Raw genomic sequence first — 17,408 nt, forward strand, 5'->3', positions numbered from 1 at the left:
ACTGGGCCACTGAGTCAGACACACCCAGGCTTAAATCCCAGCTCTGATGCCTATCGAATGGATGGATGATCTTACACAAGATCTTACATAAGAAAACCCTCTGTGCCTTGGTTTTCTCCTCTGTAACAGAGGATGAGAACAGAATGTTTGCCAGACATCTTCCACACAATTATATTCAATATGTTTAGTTACTGACTTATATTTCTGTTTTTTGTCCCCTAGATTGTGAGCTCCTTGCATGTAGAGACTGTATCTCATTCCACTGTGATCAACAATTATCTAGCAGAGAGCCTGGTCCAGTCAGATGCTCAATAAATACCGGTCAAGTGAATGAAGAAATGACAAAGTGCTTTCACAAGTACTCCTTCTCTCTCTCTCTCTTTTTTATTCCATTCTCATAGCAACATGGTCCAGGATTAGTTCAACCCAGTACAAGACAAAGGGACTATAAAATTAAAATACGTATTTCCTATTCTCAAGGAATGTACAGTTTACTGTTAAGTGTTGAACAATGTACATAATACTTAATCTGTGCCAGCTACTGTTCTAAGTGCTTTATAAATATTTGCTCACTTAATCCTCATAATAACCCTACCAAGTAGGTATGATTACTAGCCCCTGTCACTGGCCCAAGGTCACACTAGTAAATGGCAGAGGAAAAGTCAAACTCAACCAGTCTAGCTCCTCCACCTGTGCTCTTAAGAAGGCAGCTGAGACAGTCACATGCACAACTGTATGGGGCGTTCAGAGAATACTGGATTACAGAGGTGGGAAAGACCCAGGGCTGCCTTTTAAAGATGGCAGAGGAGAAGCACACACGGAGGGAAGGAAGAAGAACAGAAGGGTGACTGGTTAGAAAGAGAGTGGGAGCCAGGTGATGGTGAGCCCTGACCACCAGGGTGGGGAGGGTGAGCCTTAAGGCCAGGAGAGGCCACTGATGGTCTCTGAGCCATGGGGGAACCTCAGCAAAGGAGGTTCTAGAGAAGATTCATCTGGTAATGGTGGATAAGGTAGACTGAAGGAAGGAGATGGGGTCAATAAGGAAAGTGACAGGGCAGCTGTTAAAATGGGAGAAAGAAGAGGACACAAGATCTAAACCAGGCCAGTGGAAAGGGGAGGACAGCGGGCAAATCCACAGGACTTGGCAAGTGGCAGGATGGAGGAGGTCCATCTCAGTTTCCCACCAATTCATTTACACCAGAAGCAAGCGCCAGGGAGCAAGCACTGGGCACTTTCTTGGCCTCCCACAGCAGTGACTTGGCTCCTTGAAGCCCTGGAAAATTTCCAGGGAAGTTGAAACATGGGGCTGTGCTGGCAGAGCCCCTTCCAGGTGCATGCGGCTAGTTGGTTCCTGAAGGCAATATGGCAAATTCGATCTTGACAAAGAATCCTGGCTACCTCAAACGGGAAAGATAACTGGATAAATCAAACTACATTCCTGTCTGTTACAATGCCCTATAAATAACAAGGCCAGAATCTAAACCCAGCCTGGCTCTTACAGCTAATGGGGCCTTCTATTCCAAATCCCATTACATTGGAAGGAGAGGAACAAGAATTGAGGAAAGAATGAGGAGTTTGGGAGTGAGTTATGGTCCAAGAACATGATTTGCCAATCTTCTTCCAGGCTCTGCCAATTGCCTGAAATCCTTTATCCAGCCCCACTTTTGCATCAATTCCTGAAGACAGTTAGGTCTTACAGCGGAATGAAATAGATGCCCGGATGTGGGCACAAAAGGTTAGACTCAAAAAACCAACAAAGAGAACCTTGCTTTGACAACAGTTGGAGTTTTTCCTTTATTATTTATCTTTCAAATTTGAAGCCTTGCAATCCCATTTTCATCTTGATGGAGGCTATAAAATCTTAGCCAACTTTTATAGCTCCCAGGACGAAGCTGAGGACTCTGCCTCTACTCCCATCCTGCAACTTTTGCAGACTTTTCAATTCAAGTCAGGGCAGAAAACTGCCTTTGGTCAGAAGCAAAATGTATTTATCTTTGTGAGCGCAGCCATTAAGACGTGAGCATGAATAGCTGAAGAGATAAAACATTAAGGGAGAAAGCAGGAAGATATAGGAGGTGAGGCTTCTGAAGCAAGAGAGGAAATGATGACGCACCAACCCCGACCGAAAGCTTTTTACGGTGTCGGGGAAGTGGGACGCGTGGAAAGGCATATACAGAGGCCAGGAGGAGGGAACCCTGGGAGGGGGCTGAGGGGAAGGCATTGCAGTGAGAGGGCTGCAATCAGGGTGTGCTCTGGGATAAGAGAATTTTGAGAATGGACATAACAAAAGGGGGGAATTCTGCTTGCATATTTGTTTGTCTGTAGAATCAGTGTGGCTCTGAAATTCACTCCTGCTTCTCCAAACTCCAAAGAGAGTCTCCAGATGGTTGCAGTGCATGAAAAAAGAAAATGAAAACTCATCCATAGAAAGCAGACAACTCTGCAGCTCCTTTGAGATTGAACTTAGGGAGCTAAGTATCAAATACTAGACAAAGCCAGGAGACATGGGTCCAAGTCCATTTGCTGCCTGTGATTGCCTCCCTTGACCCTGAGCAAGTCACTTCACCACCCTGGGCCTCACTTTAATCACCCACAAAGTAAATGTTTGGGAGAACAATCTACAACAGAGATAGCTGAGGGAAAAATAGTTCTGCCATCTCCAAGCCGGCACTCATGGCAGACATCACTAATCAAGCACAGCATGCCTGATAGCAGAACCCTGATTACTCTTTGTTGCTGAGTCTTGACTCTTTAGCTGAGCATTCACTGTTACCACTACCAGTCAATCAGTATGGACCCAGGAGATAAACTTATTCACCATCCCTGGGCTGGATCTCTTCTAATCCTCAAACCCTAGAGCGGTAATATTCTATATGTCATGTACAGTCTGATTACAGACACCCTTAAGTAAGTTCTACCCATATTCTCTTTGGCCTTCCTTCCAAGTCTTAGCAGTCAAGAAAAACCTTAAAGAAATTAAAAAAAAAAAAAATCTGGTATGAAGGCACTTCACTCAACTCCACGTCTAAAGCTCCAAAAGCGACCTTGTACATTTTACTTGAACTTCTTTACCTTAGATTTCCCCCCTCTTCAGCTCATAGCTCCTCCTGGGGCTGATGTCCCCTCTGTCTGTCCTCTTACGGATTTCATCAAGGGAGAAAATTCTATTGCTTTTCAAATGCTTTGAGATCATGAGATAGAAGATGGCCTGGGGAAGTTTAAAGACATTTAAATATTAATACCCTTGGTTCTTTTGAAAATTATTAAAGAGCCCAGAATCAGAAATTCAGGTTTCCTCCAGATCCCTGAGAACAAACAGCTCTCTTATAAATGGCTTAATGTGGCTGCTTAATGTACACAAAATTATCCTTCAGGGAAGTGGATTGCTCTCCATGTCATCTTGCATCTCTGAAACTATGCCACCTATGGCAAATTCAGGATTGGGATTCAAGGCCTGACAAAATCTACAGCAGAAATAATTAGCACCAGAGGCTGTTTCTGAAAAAGAGTTAAATGAAAGTGAATCTGGTTATTTGTTTATTCCTGTTCTCTCTATCTAGATCTCTCTATCTCAGTCTGGGAAAGAGGCAATGCATCTTTTGGTGATGCAAGGGGGCCTTGCCCAATTGCCTCTACAAGGTTTGTTCAGTTAAAGACAACCCTTAGCCCCGAACACAGTAAATCCCTCCGGGCCATGGTGCTAAGGGAACCTGCTTCTCTGCTGAAATCTGAAGGGAAAACAACCAGACGGACCCACACTGGTTTGCAAACCAGGCACAAAGGCAGAGGAACAGTGACGTTTCTACAATTTAGCCTCCAGGAAAGGCCTCAGCTCTTCCTCTGAAGGATTTGAACTGCCTTTGCTTAAGTCATGTCAATTAAATTATAAACACTTGAAATGGCCAATTGAGGGTTTGTTGCCGTTGTTGCTTTTTAAGTTCACCTGAGTAGTTAACCTAAAATTAAGCTTCATTTGGGGGAACTTCTGCAATGCTAAATTCACTAATTACCCACAACTTGGGGTTAGCCCGGCAGCTCCCCACTGGCCCCCCTGAATGCACTACCTTGCTGCAAAAATAAAAAATGACTTTTACCCTGGTAATGTTTCCCGGCTCCTCAGCCCCTCCCGGGTGCTTCTGCTGGCTATTATTTCAAATAAATGTGCTGATTATGAAATGTTTACAGGTACAAAGAGGTGGAGCTACTCTGGCCTCTGGAAGGAGAATGGACCTTCAGCAACAAGATTCAGCAGCAGTTCGGACAAAGCAATTCAAAGAACAAAGGACAGAGGCCACGTTTTGACCAGGGTCTCCATAAGCGGAGATGGCCCAATTGTAAAAGAGGCTCTTACTGTTGATTTTAATGCTAGTGAGGTTACCATGTTTAATACCAAATCAGAACTACGTGAGATGTCTCAAAGAGGGGAGTCCAATGATGAGATGGTTTAAAGGAAAGCAACTCGCCTGGGGTTTAAAAGAAACCCTGGAGTGTGGCCACCTCTTCTCACGGCATCCTCCACCCACCCAACTCCAAGGCCACAGGCTCGCTGCCTCTGCTAGATGCTTCCCTCCTTCTCTACATACTGAAATCTTTCTGGAAAGGAGGGAGGAAAGAAGAAAATGGTAGGAGATGAATAAGAGGCAGGGGTCATGTCAACCAAGGCCCTATAGTCCATGCTAAGTGTTGCAGATTTTATTTTATACGGAACGCAAAGCCAATGGAAGGCTAAGCAGAGATGCTCCTTGATTATACCCTGCTTCTCTACAATCACTCTGGAAGCTAAGAAAAGTTTTCTTTCTCTCTTTGCAGCTCTCCTAATGTCTAGCATAGTGCCAAGCACACAGTAGGTGTGCAGTTAAAAAAAAGTCCATGCTGCCTTTGCAACCAAAGAGCAGTTAAAGGGAATGAGAAAACTCAGAGGCATTTTGAGCTGCAAGGGAACGTAGAGACAAACTTCTGCTACCCCCTCATTTTACCAGTGGAGACACCAAGGCCTTGAAGAGGGAACTGACTTGTCCAAGGTCACCCCGAAAGGTCACGGCAGAGCCAGGACAAGAACTTTTCTGCTGGCCACAGTTCCTCAGATAAGAGCAGGTTAGGGATCTCTACACTCAGATCCCAAGTTGATCTCCAATACCATCTTCAATTCTCCAGGCCCAGAGAGACACAGCTCACGGACCTAGGCTAGGAAACAGCTTTCCCCTCTCGCTAATGACCTGAGCTTTCTTACTGGAGAGATCTAAGGTGGCCAAGAGACCTCAGATGGAGACAGTGACCCTGTGGCAGCTTCCAAGGGAGCCCACACAGGTGGCTAGGGGATTAGGCAGCTCTGGAAAACAACAGCTTTGCTTTGCAGGAAGTTATTTGCCACCCCTGGGGCATGAACGCAGGCAGACATTTCTGTGAGCGCCCGGCTGATATAATTAGCTCCTGATAGACTCTCCAACCAATGCAGTCACCAAGCAGACCCTCGCTTTAGAAAGACACACCAGGAGAATGGTCCCAAGCCTTCCGCCCCCTTCTTGGGGATTCTAAATCCCAGGCTCGCCGGGGTGAGTCGGGGCTCAGATGCCAGCAAACTCCAGCAGTCTTGTGCAGCAGCCTGGCAGCCGGGCCCTCTGAAACACTGCCTTCTTCTTAGGCCGCCTCTGTTTCAAGCTATTTTTAGTGCTAAGCGAAGATCAAATTTGAGAGAGAGTGATGCAGGAAAGGGGTCTTTTTTCCCTCTCTCCTTTGCAGTGAGCTCTTCAGGACAGCTGCTCCATCAGCAGACACACACACACACACACACACACACACACACACACACACACACACACACACACACACACACACACACACACACACACACACACACACACACACACACACACACGGCTAAAATGGGAAATGGGAAAATGGTCAAAATTCAACCTCTTTGTTAAAACAGAGTCTAGGAACAGTTCTAGAAAGGTGACGGTTTCTCCCTTTTGGCTGAAACTGCTGGATCCTGGTCTCCACAGGCACCCGGAGGTGCTGGTCTGCCCAGTCCATTTACTTTCTGGATTAACCCTCCTCAGATAAACAAGGAAGGCCCAGAGCTCTGCTTGCCCAGGGAGGGGTTTAAAAGGTTTAAAGGTAAACCTCAGGGCTCCAGGAAAAGCTCTGCCCCTACAGTCTCCTAAACTCAGAACCAAGCACCCACTCCGACAGCCCCTGGCTTCCCGCCTTGCACTTTTCCATTTCAACACGAGTCTAATTTTTCCAAACTAAAATTAACCGGATAAGCAAAAAGACAGCCATGGTGCCTGAGAAGCTTGGGTGCATTTGAGTGCTTGTGTGCCCTAATTCCTTAAGAAGCAGAAAGAAGTAACTCTTATGCCCTAGTTCCCTCATTACTCAAAGAGGAGAGAACATTGTTGCAATAAAACATTTAGGGCAACGGTGGATTGTGGTTGATCCCCTGAAGTCGCTGGTTTTCTACAAAAGGCCTCATTCTGGACCTAGACCCCCAAATCAGGGCTCCTGGTCCACCCAATTTGAATGTTTGGGGCCTGTAGGCACGAGTCAGTCTGCCTCCTCCTAAACTTAGCCCAGTAAACTAAACTTGGAAACATCGGCTTGCATGCAGCCCCCAGTGTGACTTTCCAAGCACGTGCTCCAACAACGGCTGGCGACTTTGTCATCAGCAGCTCTATTTTTGAGTCTCCCTGCTAAAAGAACTTTCTCGAAGCTGAGGCGGAAGCCCTAAGGAAAGCCTCCATCCACCAGGATATTTTTTTTTCTGTTAAATGGGGGATCCTGAACCATCAGCAACCTCTGAAGGCCTTTCGGGTAAACACTGGGTAAGAAAACTACTCTCCCGGGTGGGAAATGGCCAAGAAAACCAATACAGACATTCCATGTCCTACGATGCCTCCAGGGGGCGCCAGCTTTTACTGATCAGGAAGGAAGTTAGGGAAGGAGGAAGGCAGGGAGGGAGGAAACCAGGAAGGAAGGAAAGAAACGGGAAGGGAAAGGGGAAGAGGAGGGGGAAGGGGGAAGGGGAAGGGGGGAAGGGGGAAGGGGAAGGGAGGGAAGGGGGAGTGAAAGGAGGAAGGGAAAGAGGGAGGTAAAGACAGAAGGAGGAAGGGAGGGAGAGAAGGAAAGAGGAATTTATTTTAACTTTAGTTGTGTGTGTGTGTGTATGTGTGTGTGTGTGTGTGTGTGTGTGTGTGTGTGTGTGTGTGTATTGTTCAGTCCCCTCAGTCCAGCACTAAAGGTACAGGATATGGTTCAGGTCTTCCAAAGGACTGATTGGTCATGGACACCCCATCCCACCCCCAAAAGCATTCTAGCAAAATGCAAGCAGAATATCTTCACTTTCAATATTTTGTATGATCTCACTTTGTGGATTTCACTGGAAGAACAACATGTGCCCAATGCCTGGAACAGCGGTGGAGACCCAGTAGATACCCTAGGGGTATCTACCGGAGGAACGGGTGACCAGCCCAGAGGAGCTGCCTCCCATTGCCAGTAGAACCTGCGTCCTTATCTTCTGATGACTTAGCGCCATTCCCACGTCCTTCTAATGTCCTCATGGGTGCTGCCCAGCAAAATGGGTGTTACACGTCCCTCCCACATCCCGGTGAGGTGCCCTCTGGAAACCAGCCGTCTCTGCCCCATCAGCCGCACCCCACATCCAGGGAGGACTGGACAGAGGAATCACAGTCAGTGCACTTGACCCTCTCTCCACACAACTCGTCTGTCATCCTGCCAAGAGGTTTCCGGTGACACAGGCGGCTGCAATGCACAGCCCCAGAGAGAGCCCAGCCCGCCCTCCAGCCCCCAGCAGCTCAGGGAGGCTACATGAAGTGAGAATTTCCTGGCCGACTTGACAGCGGTGAGTCAAGCTGGCCTGAGCCAGCTTATAGTAGCGGCAGGGCCTGAGTGAACCTGAATTAAATGTGTGCTTGGAACGAATCTCATCAGCAGGCTGGAGCCAAACCAGGGCTTGTCTGAGACGCCCAGACCCCCATCAAATGGCTGTGCCTGGAGCAGTGCAGCACCCACAGAGCACATCTGGATTTGGTGTGTCTGTGGGCTGCTTCCATCTGGGTCCTGGGGTGGTGAGTTGGGGTAGGGGTGGGAGGGATATTCTCCATTTGCTGACTGAGTCTCGGCGCCAGCCCAGTTCCTCCATGGTGTGGCCACAGGGCTCACCCGGACAATAACAATAATAATAATAATAGCTAATGCTTATTAAGTGCTAACCATGTAAAAAGCACTCTTCTAAACATCTTCCATGCATTAGCTCATTAAATCTTCACAACCACTCTAAGAGGCAGGGACTATTATCATCCCCATTTTACAGATGAGAAAACTTAGGCACCAAAAGGAGCTCTGCAGGTAAAGCTGATTGGCAAAGGGGGCACAGTTCCTATCTCCCAGCCCCAAAAGAGAAGCTAATGCAGAGGACAGAGGTAAGGATGGACTTGCAGAGGAGGGCCCCAACTGGTCTGTGTCCTACACAGACACCAGAAGTGTCCCGCGTTCTTTATCAGGCACCCGCTGACCGTGTGCCAGGTTCTGTTCTGTGTGCCGGAGAACACCAATACCTGTATGCTGAGGTATGGATGGATAAATGGATATAGATGGGTGGATGGATTAGTCAGATGAGACAGAAAGACACAGCAAGCATCACAGCTCCACCCTAAGACCCCAGAGGAGTGGGGCGACAGCAGCCGAAGTAAGCCCTGAGAATGGCCAGGATGAAGCAAGCACCCAAGGATTGATTTCTGAAATTCTCCTTCATTCCTGCAGCAGTCCTGGGGAGGGCAGAGAAGCCAGCAATAAAATTAACTAATAAAATTAACAGCTGCTCTTTACAGAATGCACTAGAGAAACCCGGCACACAGAGCATGTGGCCTGCAGACCAGCAGCCTGTGCAGGCCAAGGAACCAGGAGCCGCTGTGGCGTGGGAAGGACTGGACTCCGAGCTGCTGAGGTCTGGGGGGCTGCAGCAAGATGCGAGCCGAGACCACTGAAGCAGACCCAGTGGAGGGAGGAGACTCAGGCAGTGACCCTGCTGCAAAATTCCCAGACATGTCCACTGACCTTCAGAAAGGGAAATTCATATGCTGAGCCCAGCTGTGAACATGCTGGGGAACTTGGGGGCCTGCCTGACCCCAACCTCTGTTTCCCCATTTCTCTGGCAAAATCTACTTGAGCTTGTGAAAGTAAATTTAGGCAAGTCTCTATGATGAGGGGGTAGATGTTCTATCTTATCCGTTATCTTGAGCCACAGGGAACTACAGAGCAAGTCTAGTTTCCACCTACAGGGAAATATTGAGAGTCATGGGGCCGAAGGGGCTGGCAAACAAGGCCAGAGAGTAACAATTTGAGGCTTTGCAGGCTATTTGGGCTCTTGTCGCTACCAACTCTGTCACTGTAGCACAAAAGCGGCTGCAGACCATATATAAACAAACAAGAGTGGCTGTGTTCCGATAAAACTTTGTTTACAGACACTGAAATTTGAATGTCATATAATTTTCATGAGTCACAAAATATCCCTCTTTTGATTTTTTAAAAAACATAAAAACCATTTTATGTTTGTGAGCCATACAAAACAGGCAGTGAGCCACATTTGGCCCACAGGCCACAGTTTGCTAGTCACAGGGCTAGTTTAATGTTTCCCAGTGTGTTCTTTGCGAAACCCTCAGGTGCTCCGTGGGGAATAAGAATGAATGATGCTGGGCAAAACAAAGTCGTTCTGGTTTCACTTTGCAGGACTTCTTCGATATAATATAAATGTTGATAATGGCAATCTCAAGGAGGGGATGAGAATTACAATTTGTCCAAGTTTCCAAGGAACCACCTTGACCCTGGAACATCTCCTGGATCCCATGTTCTGTAGAACCCAATTAAAGACAGCTATGCAGATAGAGTCTAACCACACGACAGCAGCAGTGCCACCAAATGTGATCCTGCCTCTTCTTGAACCCCCCCAAAGACAGGCAGCTCACTACCTTTGTGGTAGCCTGCTCCATTAATGACTTCTCTGATTGTTATTTTCCCCTCGAAGGTCCACCCAGTGGCTCACAAATAACAAATCTAGTGCAGTCTAGTGCATCTTCCATCAGATAAAGATAAAATTTCATGTCTAATAATATAAAGAGTACATACCTTTGTGACTTTTTAACTCACACCCAAATGTGAACTCTCTACCATGCCCAGGAGAGAATGAACAGCCTTCATTAAGCCCTAGAGGGGAATTACTATGGGGTTCCTCTGAACAGAAGCCTCCTTTAGAGGAATTCAAATAGCTCAAACGAAATCTCAATTTACTCCCATTGTCACCAATAACAGATATACTTGTCCATTCTGCAGGCATTTTTACTTGAAAAAATTAAATACCATCTTTGTGAGACCTCGGCTCTCCCTATTACATGGGACATTTGCTGATGACATATTTTATGTAGATTTGCCTGAAATGTAAAAAAAATTAAAAGGCAGGGGGAGGCGTAGATGAAAGGAAGTGAGAGTGGATGGCAGTGTGAGCTGTGGGTGGAAAAGGAGAGAATGCTGATGAGAAATTTTGCCAGCACCATGAGCCACCTAAAGGGGAGGTGAACACAGTGACTGTCACATATTTGATGAAGTGAATGGCCCACATGTACCCCTGTTTTGTTCAACCAGTCCGATTTAATGTGCAAGGAGCACAACACTGAACACAGCCATTTAACTCTATTAAATCAACAGGATTATTTCTATTTGAAGGGTGTATTTGATACCCATTTCCTTTTGGCTTTAGGAGATAAGGATAAATTGGCCCAAGCTGTGTATATAATGTTGATGTAAAATGCCACACACACAAGATATTTAGGAAGATAATGGGAAAGACTAGAATTTTCTGTCTCCCTACTTGGATGCATCATGCCCCAGACATTAAAGCGAGTAACTATAGGCTTTCAGTTCATGGAATTAGACATGTGTGTTTCCTGGAGCAATACTCAAATGTCGTAGTATGGGAGGATGGAGAAAATAACTGAAAAGAGTAATTCTAAGAGCTCCATCTTTGCTCAAGTAGCTGGCAGCTGTACTGGCCAGGCCAGTCTTTGAAGAGAAGTTCAAAGCACTAAATCTGGAAAGGGGTTGGAGGTACACAGTTCAGGCAGTGTAGACACTGCTTACACCCTGAGATGAGGTCTCTCTAGGCCACAAGTCATAGTCAGTTTTTTGGGGGATGGTCACTGAGACACCAATACGGAAATGAACAAGCAGATACAGAATCAAGGTGGTGACATATAAGGTATGAGTGCATGTGTACCCGTATTTATCTCTGTGAGTCTCTTTGTCTATAGTTGCCCCATTGTGAAACATGGGGTGCGATTCCCTCTTATGCTACATGATCTTGGAAAACCCTTCCCCACTTTGCCTTTCATTTTCTTTATCTATAAAAGAAGGGTGTGAACTAGACCAGGAGTCAGCAAACTATGGCCTGTGGAACAAATCCAGCCCACCACCTGTTTCTGTAAATAAAGATTTACTGGAACACAGTCATGCCCATTCATTTATGTAGAATCTGCAGCTGCTTCTGAACTACAATGGCAGAAGTGAGTAGTGGGGACCGAGCCTGTAGGTCCTGCAAAGCCTAAAATACCTCAAACTTCGCAGAAAAAAAGTTGCCAATGCCTTAACTAGATGATCTCTAATATTGGTTTAGGGCTTATGATTCTATCTAGAAAGTACAGCCAAATCCTACTCCATTTATTTCTTGCCCTCTTTATATTTATATGCTGCCTTATTCTTAGAAGGATTTAATTTGCCTCACAAAAATGTATGCCGCACGTAACCACATACATGAACATTTTAAAGAGGAGAGTGAGGAAATCAGAGCAGAAGGAAAATGAGAGAAGAAACTGAGATGAAGCTATGGGGGAGGTGAATACAGAGAAGGCAAACCCTAACATCCTGTGCATTTTCCTTTTGAGACCCTGTATGTTTTCAGTGGGCCACCACGTTGGTTCTGAGCAGCCACCACAAAAAAAAAGAGACGTGATCCCTTTCCCAATTTAGAGCATTCACTGGATGTTCACCAGGAGAAGCACAACAAACCCTGGCACAAAGAATGATTTATCCCAAGAGTCTGTGCGTAAAGCGAGTAATGCGAGATGCAGTGAACAACCCCCAAACGGTCGGCCAGGATCCCAATGACATTTACCGCTAAGGTGAAATGTCCCTCGGATGGGCCAACTCCAAATCCCAAAGTGGAATTTACCAGCAATTCTGTTGGTATTTTCCAATTTTAAAAACAAGCATTCATGGGTTTTTCAACTGGAAAATAATAAATATTTTTTAATTAAAAAAAAAAAAAAAGACAAAGGAAGCAGTAACCGTGGAAAGCTTGGCTTTCACTCTGATGCAGAACCCCTCAGCTGTGTGCTCCAGGAGATGGCTCCAAGCACTACTGCTGTTTTGGGGCGGCCGAGCCTGAGTTCAGGGTACGGGGCAGGGCAGAGACAGGCTATTGTGAGACCTGGAGCTGTGGGGTTGAGGAGTTTTTATCACTTTGATGATGAGGCCCCACGTGTTAACCAAAAAATCACACGATGATTATCATTTGTCATTTTTTATTGAGTTCTATAACTTTATATCTAACGTATCAATATAAATAACTCACACCCCAGGGTCTCTGTTGCTCACTGCTTCATCTCTAATGCTAGGACAGAGCCTGGTGCGTGGCAGGTAGGAAATAAGCACTTATCGAATGAACGAAGTGCTCGTCTGAGCGGGCCTGAGGATCCTGGACAAAGGGTGAGTCTAAGGGAATTCTGGGGTTGTCTTGGTGAATCTTTTCCTCCAGCTGGACCTCATCCACAATGCCCCAGCTTCCAGATGCTCACTCGTGACAGAAACAGGTGAGAGAAGGGCCCAGAAGTGGAGGCCAAGCTCCTGAGCCATGCATCAAGGAAAACAAATTAAAAATTGAAAATGGAAACTCTGAACAGCCGGGTGTCTAGTCTTGCTTTGCTCCCATTGTTGCAGGGATAAACATTTGGACAGCTCAAGACAAACACAGCTTCAGATTCTGTGCAGGCAGAGCCGCTTTCTCACACATGCTGCAACTTCAATGTGAAAAATCTATTCCTTGCTCAGAGCAAGGGCCTGCCGGCTCCCAGGAGAGAGGCCTGTTCTGAAAGTACCGCCTGGAACTTTCAGTGCAACCTGCTCTACTCTGGCTGGGCCATAGCAGCCAGGGCAGGATTTTCTCCAAGGACACCTTCAGAGACCAGCTGGAACCTTGAGCAGACCAAGCAAAGAGGCCTGGGCAGACTGTGCTGCTCCATGCAAATGTTAAGAGAAGCAGGCCAAGCAGCCTCAGGACCTAACTGGCCAGAGACACTAATGTCAACATATCCCAACCAAAGTGACAGCTGGCAGTGGCTTAGAAAAGAAGAGGCATCATCTTCATCTGGGAAGTAATGACACAGAAAGAACACTGGACAGGAAGTCGTGAGGCCTGAAGGTACTAGCCTGGCTCTCTCACTAGCAGGCAGCAAGTTGCTGCCCTTTTCTGTGCCTTGATTTTCTCAACTACAAAACGCAGATTAATTCACCAATGGACTTAGACCGACTGACTTCCTTCCTTGCAATGGACCTCTACAACAGGACAGCAATACGGGAATTACACAACAAATGGTCCTTGCCCTTCAACCCGATCAAATATGTAGGACCCAGCCAGGTGATTGGTTCATATAAGGCCCGCGATGCTAGCAGGAGAAGCATCATCCAGTCGACTCAGCCCGCAGACTTCCGCTCCCACATCATCCCCCACCTCCGCCCACCTGCCTCCCCCACCTGCTGTTGGTTCAAGCCTCGCCTCCCCTGGACCACCACAGCCAGCCTTCCTCGTACAGCATGACATTGGCAGCGCGCTGCCCCAACTGGTCTGAGATCCTTGAGTTCCTGTCTCACCAATTTGGTCCCCACTCATCCATCATCTCTGTAAAACAACTTGATCCACTCCTCTCCTCAAAATCGCCTTTTCCTACAAAAACAGCCCAAGTTCCAGAGCTGGGCATTGAAAGACCCAGCTCCCTTGCCCTCAGATGTCTTAGTCCCCACAGCCCGCACCCCACAGTCCCCACAGAGACCACTCCAGGCACCCTGGGTGGTCTCCCTCTGCCCCCGGCCTCCGACTGCTTTGCAATGGTCATCTCTCTTTTGACTTTCCAACTTACACCTCAAAGCTCAGCTCAAATACTTTCTGTCTTATTAGGTATCCTTCACAGCCGCTGGCTCACTGAATCGTCTCTTTCTTATTGTCAAAAGTGTGTGAAGTGTGTGTATATTTATTGTTTCCCTACCACATTTTAAAATTCCATAAAGAAGTGGGGGGGGGCGGTTAAAGCTAAAGCACGTGCTCAGTTCATCTTGAAATGGAAGTGTCAGCTCAAAGGCTCTCCTTCCTTGAAGACTTCCTGATCCCCACCCCTCCTACTCGGCCCCCTCTTTATACACACACACCCACACACACACACACACAACACACACACACAGTGTTTATCCTCCAGACATTCCTGCAATAACTCCCATAGGTGGCGGAGTGGCATCCGGACCAGTCCTTGTTTTCCGTACAGCTGACCCAGAGTTGGCGCTCCGTAACTGTGGGCTGAACTGATGACGATAATTAGAATTGTCTGTAACGGCCCCATGGAGGAAAAAAGGGTAATATTTGGGCAGCCAATATGTCTGCTGCCCCTCATCCACTATTACCACTGCACAGATGTAACACACTGTCTCATCTTATCCCACGTGAAGACACAGACACCCCCCTCACCACCGGGATCCTCTCATATGCAAGCATGAAAGAGCAATGGACACTTCACTGAAGAGCCGGCAAGCGAGAGGGATGTGGGGGCGACACAGCCCAGCCCAGTGTGAGCCCCCTTTACGTCCTCATTAGACACGTCGGGGCTCCCCATCTCTCCAGGAGATGACCCGGATTTCCTCTTTGCCTTCCTCCACCACAGCAACTGGCCTCACCAGTTGGTCTCTCCTTCTCCAAATTTCAATGTTAAACTTGGCCCCTTGCTATTTTCCCACCAGTTTCACATCAGCCACAGCTTTGAATCCAGACTCTTGAGGAGACTCAGCAAACAACGGGCCCCTCGGTTAACAGGAATCCGTCCTGCTTTAAAGCTGCTTGGACCCCAGCTTTGGCCATTCCAGCCTGGCACCCAGTATCTCACTGCTTTCCTCAAGCAGAGTGCAGGAGATTCATTCTTGACACAACAATGAGTTCTCTTCAAGAAGGGTCCTGCCTCCCTACACCTGCTTCACCTCCTCACTGAGATCTGTGCCATGAGCTGTCAAGGGCGAATGGAATCTATTGTCCAGTATGTGTGCCTGACCCTTGTGTGGACAGCCATAGGGCATCCCTGTTCATTCTGTCCATGAGCCAAGTGCCTCTTGACCGAGCCCAGCTTCAGGCCCAGGGAGGGCAGCCCCCACCCAACAGCCTCCAGAGCCACTAGACGATGGTGAGAATTCACCCACATGCAGCATCGTTCTCAGGGAACTCCTGGCCCAGAGCAGGTCCAAGAGAGCCAGTGGGCAGGGCTACCCCCGGCAGGGACCCACCTCATTCACAAGCACGGGCCTGGCTAGGGTGACCAAGTCGTCCCCATGTGCCCAGGGCTTCCAGGATGGTTGGTCAACATGGCCTGTCCCATCGATGACCTTTGCCCAAAACCAGGGGCTTAAGAGACCAGCCAGTAAAGCCAACCTCCATATCAAGCAGATCACAAAGAAGCAGGAAAGGCACTGAGAAGGGGTAGGAAGTGGCCTGGCAGCCCACGGGCCTGGGCAACACCCTTATCAGAAATAAGGGCACATGAGCAGGCTCCATGCATGGGGCCAGGCAGCCTCGGAGGGCAGCTGAGGCGGCTCACCATTGGGATAATGGATGATTTCCACCATGGGCACGACACAGCTCACACAGTCCAGGACAAAAGGACACTGCCCCAGAAGGGCTTTCTGCCTGGAGGCCAGAGGACAACAGTGATGTCCCCACAAGGCCACCAAACACATACGCACGCACACACACACATGCACGCATGTCAGAACTCCCCAGACCCCAGCATTCATGGGCCCCCTGCAGGTTTCTGGGTGCACATTTCCTTGACCCCCTTCTTCGCTCCAGGATGGCCATGGTGTGGGCTCTCCCACTGTGCTAGCAGAGGACACGCTCCATGTCCCCCACAACTCAGCCTCTCTACCCACAGCCTGGCCCACCCCTATCTGCAGATCCCTCCCAGACCACAGAGGGTCGCCCCCAGAGTCTGGAGATGGCCCAGCAAAACATCACATCTCTATAAACAAAGCCATCCCAGAACAGACACCAAAGGCGCTGGGGACTCACCAGGACTCTGCCCGTCAGCGTCTGGGCAGATATCATCACGCCCGCCCAGTCCTTCACGGAGGTCATCCAGCCGACCTCGGCCGCCACGGCCTCCTCTTTTTCATCCACTGGCTTGAGAGTGCCATCGGCCTGACCTGAGCCACTGTTAATCTTCTGGGCCTCCTGGCAACAGAGAGAACACAGTTGAGACACAGGGACCAACTAGATTTAAAAAGCACAACACATCCGCAACACATCAAAGCCCAAAGGGATCCCCAGCCGAGGTGGGAATTGGCTGCAAGTGACCATAGCCCCTGGACTCCCAAGTTCCCCTGGAGAGTGCTCCGGACCTCCCTACCCTGCTTTTTAACGTCATCTTCAGTAAGTCACTGTGTCTGCTCAGTGACTGATGTAGGATCAATAAATGCAAGGGTGTCAATGCAGGGAAGAAAGTGGCAGGAGTTGGGTGTGTGTGCACAAGTATGCAGGGCAAGCCAGCACTCTGCACTGTACAAAAGGAAGGTACGTGTGCACACTGATCCACGGGCTATCTGGATACACCGGGGCATGCGTTCCCTTGTGTGAAGACGCAGTATGTCCCTGGCACGTGCGTAAGAGAGCACATGCCTGCACATGGGTGTTTTATCTATGGCTGCATAGACATGGCAGAGGGGGTTCCCACTAGAATGTAAGTTCCATGAGTCCAAGAACTTGCCTATCCTATTCCCTGCTCTGTACGTTAGCAATGACAGCTAAGCCTAGCACACGGAAGGTGCTCAATATATATTTATTATATGAATGACTCTGTAAATGAATGCATGAGTGAATGAATAAATGTCACCAGGCCTACTAGAGAGACAGAGAAAACTACCATTGGTTTGGCTCCAGCTATGTAACAGGCACAGACCTACTCTGGAAAGTGCTTTGATGAATGTCATTTACACATCATCTCATTTAAAACAACCCCTTTTTACAGAAGAAGAAACAGAAGGCATTAAAGGGCTTCACTTGGCTAGCAGGGAGAAAAGCTAAGTTTCAAACCCAG

General features: G+C 48.0%; 1 protein-coding gene across 40 annotated transcripts in view; it reads right to left on the minus strand.

Annotated features, from left to right (window-relative positions):
* KCNMA1 (potassium calcium-activated channel subfamily M alpha 1) overlaps positions 1-17,408 on the minus strand; it is a 769,155-nt gene that overhangs the window by 534,632 nt on the left and 217,115 nt on the right. For all 40 annotated transcript variants that reach the window (XM_037803851.1, XM_037803850.1, XM_037803849.1 and 37 more), the window contains exon 2: positions 16,385-16,546. In XM_037803851.1, coding sequence (XP_037659779.1) covers positions 16,385-16,546 — 162 coding nt within the window. The remainder of the gene's footprint in view (positions 1-16,384; positions 16,547-17,408) is intronic.

Source organism: Choloepus didactylus, chromosome 15, assembly GCF_015220235.1.
Source record: "Choloepus didactylus isolate mChoDid1 chromosome 15, mChoDid1.pri, whole genome shotgun sequence".
Taxonomy (NCBI): Eukaryota; Metazoa; Chordata; class Mammalia; order Pilosa; family Megalonychidae; genus Choloepus; species Choloepus didactylus.